General features: G+C 33.5%; 1 protein-coding gene across 1 annotated transcript; it reads left to right on the top strand.

The window, feature by feature from the left end:
- Window positions 1-2,974: 2,974 nt before the first annotated feature.
- Window positions 2,975-4,846, top strand: LOC133317719 (polyphenol oxidase, chloroplastic-like). The gene has a single exon (XM_061519602.1). It carries the CDS (start codon window positions 2,975-2,977, stop codon window positions 4,844-4,846), a length of 1,872 nt encoding a protein of 623 aa, XP_061375586.1.
- Window positions 4,847-6,000: the final 1,154 nt, after the last annotated feature.

Genomic DNA, 6,000 nt, shown 5'->3' with positions numbered 1-6,000 from the left:
AGATGCTAGAAGCCCAGGTCTCTAATACACGCCTAACCAAAAGTATTAAGAGGGGACATTTGGTAGAGAAAAAAAAAATTATTATCCGGAAATCACGGATTTTAAGAATATGATCGGAAAATGAGTTTTTCGAGAATGTTACCAAAAAGTTATTTAGTAGGCTAAAATATTTCTGGAAATATTGGGATAATTTTCTTGATACTATATTTGATTGTATTAAAAAATTTCTTATCATAGAAATCCTAGAATACCATCCCGTGGGTGGTATTCTTGAATGGTATTTTAAAAAAAATTACACATAAAATAAAATGCCATCAATTCTTTCTAAATTAATTAGGGCTCAATTCCTTGTTACCCCAAATCTTTGTGATCTTAGAAGAACCCTAGTTCCCTGGTTATTCCCCAAGAAAACATGAATTAAGATCAAGAATTCAAAGATTGCACAATTATCCTATGTCTATCCCTAGATCACAAGGATTATGATGAATTTATCAAAATCAGGGTTCATGCACTAACATTTCTATTGTCATACAATTCTACTAAATCAATCTATAAGGAGTAAACTCATAGAAAGCATTAAAGACAGAAAAATTCATTCAATTATAAAAAGAGAAGAATTTAGAGACAATTTAATTCATAACATACAAGATTCAATTGGGTTCCATCTACCCCTAACTACATAAAAACTTAGCCTAGCATATTGAATTCAAAAATAATTGGAAAGAAAATAATTTCCCAAGACTCCATTGATGTGATGTTGTATTGAATCTTCAGTGTTCCACAACAGGATTCCTCCTCTTGATTCTTCAAACGTTCTCTAAAGCTCTCCAAACTCTCTTTCAGTTGATCCCTAGGCCTTTTACTTATAGAGAAGAACATCTCTTTTAATTTTCATTCAAATCTTCTTGAAATCTTCGTTCGTATCTTAAATTGGACCCTGATGATAATTGGGCCTGAGCTTTGACGTATCAACGCGTTTTAGCTCTCCTCAAAGCGCTTAAGCGCGCTGAATAGGATAATTATATCTGCCTTGGAGCGTTTTAACACTCATCAGGGCGCTAAAACGCTCTCTTCGATAGTAACTTTAGTTGTTGCTAGCGTGTTTTGGCGCTCTGTAGCACGTTAAAGCGCACTCTTCCAGTGAATTTTTGCTATTTTTCTTCATTAGCGCTTTTTAACGCGCTGTTGGATGCTAAAACGCTCTCCATCAGCTTGTGAATTGCTTTCTTTGGACTTTCTTTGGTATTCAAATATCTCTTTTCGTTCCTTTGCTCCTTTAAGCATTCTTTCATGTCAAAATACCTTTGAAATAAGCAAGATTACAACATGTTAGCTAGAAATCCAATCTTAGTGATTTTATAATGTAAAACCCTAATTTCCATGCAAGTCACTATGTAATTCTTATACAAATTAATATAAAAACATGGTAAACCAATGATTTATCATTAACTTAATGATAGACCGAAAAATATATATATAAAAAAAGGGTTCAGAAGTCATTGCTGTTCATGAAAAATTATGAACTTAATAGCTAGTTATTACTCTTCGTGGAGGCGCATGTGACCATGTTATAACAAAGAGGTATGGTCCGAAGTCATATATGTAGTTTTCTTTTCTGACATCCTATCATTAATTAGAAAAGGAGATGAAGAACTCAGAAGTTCCTCTATCATGTTTGGATTCAGTTACACTTCCCCTCTCTATTCTTTATATGATTTAATATAGGAAAAACTATTTTTCATTTTAAATGACATAAAGTTATGTCATTTTAAGATAAAGATAGACATAAAGTAATATTTTTTATTTAAAATTTAAATTAAAAAAAATCACCTACTTTCTTTTTCATGATTTTTATTTCTTGTGTCTATCTCTCTCCTAAAATAATATAACTTATGTCATTTAAAATGACAAACATCAAACCCTTTAACATAAAAGATATTATCTTGATGATACTTTGATTTTCATCTTTACAGTATCTACCTAAAATTTCTAACAATTTTTTGCCATCTCAAATATAATTAACTTGTTCTAGTTATGTTCTTATTTTTTTAATTAGGTAATAGTACTGGTTCGGTAGATCTAATTTTCAATCAACAACGTAACTCGTTAAAAAGGCAGGAAAAAACCAAAGGCAAAGCCTCAAAACATTAGAGACAACAACAGAGACCTCAATTAACTTGTCATCTCATATTAATTAACGTTAACAAAATAGATAATTGAGATTTGGTATAACTAATCCAAATCAGCACTTTATAATATTGAAATACAAAAATAAGTTAAAATCCTCGGTTTACATGCACATTGCACAATCACAGAAAAAAAATATATCTTCAAATCGATAATTTTTTTAAAGAGAAACTTGATGACAATGAAGGAAGTAATAAAATGATAAATTAAAAAAAAATAAGGGATTTAAGAAAAGGGAGAAATTATTTTGAAATTATTTTCAATTTACATAGTATATATAGGAGTTGGAACTAATTGCTTGATTAATTTAGAGTGGTGTAAACGAAATATAAACAAAACTGGTTCAAAAGATATAAAAAAAACCTATGAATTGAAAACGAATTTTTTTATTGTCTAAACAAAGTAGTGTAAAATTATTGTAACATAATGGCATACAATTAGCATTATTCTATAGTAAGGCTTGCCATAAACTATTCCCAATTGACCAGTGGTTATTGTTTAATCGTCCCGATGATTATCTGTATTTGGACTTCAACGTTTGGGAAGATTTAGTGACTCGCACGGCAATGGAACCTAGTTTAGATTAAGATATATATACATTATTAATACACCCAAGATTTCACTAGACCCACGTGATGACCAATGCCAACGTTAATCTTTAATATTTTTTTATTGAAGAGAATGGAAATACGTTAATCTTCCCAACTTCATTATAAAACGGGAGGAAAATCACCAAGTTTTAAGCACAGTTGCATACAATTGCAGCAAAATGAACCGATCGATATCCATGTCAAGTCCATACCCTCCACCCCCTTCCATCACGGCCAATAATGCTGCCTCCGGAACCCTCCTTTCTACCCTTTCTTTCAATCCCTTGTTCAGAAACCACAAGTCCAAGGCTTCAAAAATTGCAAAACCAAGCCAATACTACAACGTTTCAAGAGTACAACTACTTTCATGCAAAGCCACAAAGGGTGGTGCTACTGACCCAGAAAACCATCCAATAGGAAACAAAGACAAAGACAAAGACAGCAAAGAAGCCATTAACCTTGAAATGTTTGATAGAAGAAACATCCTCATTGGTCTAGGAGGCCTTTATGGTGCAGCAGCAGCTACCCTTAGCAATGATTCATTGTCCCTTGCGGCTCCTCTCTCTTCTCCTGAGATAACAAAGTGTGGTCCTCCTGACCTACCCTCCGGAGCCAAACCAACCAATTGTTGTCCCCCAATTTCCTCAAACATCATAGATTTCACTTTTCCAATGAATCCCAAAGTTAAGGTTAGACCCGCTGCTCATTTGGTGGATGCTACTTATCTACAAAATTACCAAGAAGCCATTCGTCGCATGAAGGCTCTCCCTGCTGACGATCCACGAAACTTCACACAACAAGCTAACATCCATTGTGCTTATTGCGATGGTGCATATCACCAAGTTGGGTTTCCTGACCTTGACTTTCAAGTTCACAATTCATGGATCTTCTTCCCTTTCCACCGTTGGTACCTTTATTTCCATGAGAAAATCTTGGGGAGCTTGATCAAAGACCTTGACCCAAATTTTGCTCTCCCATATTGGAATTGGGATTCACCCAATGGCATGCCAATCCCTTCCATGTACGCAGATCCTAACTCACCACTTTATGACTCTCTCCGAAGCGCGAATCATCAACCTCCTACACTTGTTGACCTTAACTATAATGGCAGCGAAGACCAGAACACCCCTGAAGAACAAGCATCAGCAAATCTCAACTCAATGTATAGACAACTAGTGTCAAATTCAAAGACTCCTTCACTCTTCTTTGGAAGTGCTTATCGTGCTGGAGAAGATAGTGATCCGGGTGCTGGCTCTGTGGAGAACATTCCTCATGGTCCTGTTCATGTATGGACTGGTGATAATACCCAACCTAATGCAGAGGACATGGGGAGTCTCTATTCTGCAGCTAGAGACCCTATTTTCTTTGCTCACCATTGTAACGTGGATAGAATGTGGACCATATGGAAAACTTTAGGTGGAAAAAGAAATGATATTGCGGACCCTGATTGGTTAGAATCTGGGTTTATTTTCTATGATGAGAATAAGAACCTTGTTCGAGTGAAGGTGAAGGATTGTCTTGATACTACAAAGCTTGGTTATGTTTATCAAAATGTTGATATTCCATGGTTACAAGCTAAGCCTTCACCGAGTAAAGGTAGGATTAGAAGAGCGCTTGCAAAGACTTTTGGTGTTGGTGCAGCACATGCAGGTGAGACTTCAAAAGAAACCAAATTTCCCGTGGTTTTGGATTCAACTGTGAGTGCTGTTGTGAAGAGGCAGAGGAAGAGCAGGAGCAAGGAGGAAAAGGATGAAGAAGAGGAGGTGTTAGTGATAGAAGGGATTGAGTTTGAGAGAGATTTGGGTGTGAAGTTTGATGTATATATTAATGAAGAAAATGACGTGCCTGGTGGGCCAACTAAAACTGAGTTTGCAGGAAGCTTTGTGAGTGTGCCCCATAAGCACAAGCATAAACAGACCAAGATGAACACTAACTTGAGGCTTGGGATAACAGAGTTGTTGGAAGATTTGGGTGCTGAAGATGATGACCATTTGTTGGTGACTTTGGTACCCAAGATCGGGAAAGGGCATGTCACCGTTGGAGGTATCAAGATAGAGTTTCACAAGTGATGATGATGATTCGACCTTGACAAGTTTGAATCAAACTTTGAACGTGCTTGTTTCGGTTGTTGACCGCGAGCGTTGGCTGATTCAAGTAATATTCATATTCAAGGTTTCAATCAGTTAGAAAAATGCTAGTATCTAGATATACCCTATGATATGAACATTTTTATTATTGAGTGTGATTTTGTAGTAGCTAGTTTCATTAATAAAGAATGTGTTTAAATTATTAGGTGAGAATCTGCATGCGTAAGATTTCATTCAATAATAAAAAGGTGTTGCAAAGAGAGTGTAAAAAATGTTTTTACTGCATTTCTTTAGTCACTTAATTAACGACCTTGTTGTACTGGCACTTATTTTGGAGGGATTTAAATCAACTGTCCTTTTCATAGTGCTTATTGTTTATTTTTATTTTTTTTTGTAATAATAGTGCTTATTGTTTCCTTTTAATTAAGTAATGACAATTTCATAAATAATTTCTTTTTTTATTAAATAATATAACACTTTTTCGTTTAGTTATCATTATTTTTTTGGTTGAGTTGTTATCATTCAATTGAAAAGATAGAAATAAAAAAAAATAAAATAAGACTACGTACATATTTAGTTTTACCTAGGAGACAAGCTAGGGTTGTGATGATGATTAAGGTGCCGGTTATATCGTTTCAATTTGATACTTTTTTTTAATAGAATTTTCAATTTGATACTTAAATCATAATAGAGTCTCCTGCTTTGTAATAAAAATGGTATTTATATAATTTTCCTTGTATGTAATAATTCTCTGTTTAGTTAGTAATTTCAAGACTAAGTACATTATATATTCTTTTTCAAAAACATGAAATTATTTCGTTCAAAGTTTTTATGGGTTTGAGTGATATAATAACCAGCACTTTGATTTATTTTCTTTTGCTAAGATAAAAATACATAATAATAAAGAGTACATAAAAAATATTTATATTTTTTTTATGTATGTCTTTATATTTTAACATACATGACAGTTTTATTTTTTATATTTTCTGCAAATTATTAAATGAGTTATTAATAATTGTAATTTTTAAAAGCAAAAAGCAGATACAAAAGTAGAAAATCACCCCGGTAATACTATAAAATAGATATTCAATAAATTTTTTGAATGTAAATATGAACTTGAGATCATTATGTATTTT

This window comes from Gastrolobium bilobum, unplaced genomic scaffold (genome assembly GCF_033153095.1).
Source record: "Gastrolobium bilobum isolate Gb01-03AN ecotype WA unplaced genomic scaffold, APGP_CSIRO_Gbil_v1 utg13468, whole genome shotgun sequence".
In the NCBI taxonomy this organism is placed as follows: domain Eukaryota; kingdom Viridiplantae; phylum Streptophyta; class Magnoliopsida; order Fabales; family Fabaceae; genus Gastrolobium; species Gastrolobium bilobum.
Note: the sequence above shows the minus strand (reverse complement) of the source record. Positions and strands in the feature narration are given on the sequence as shown.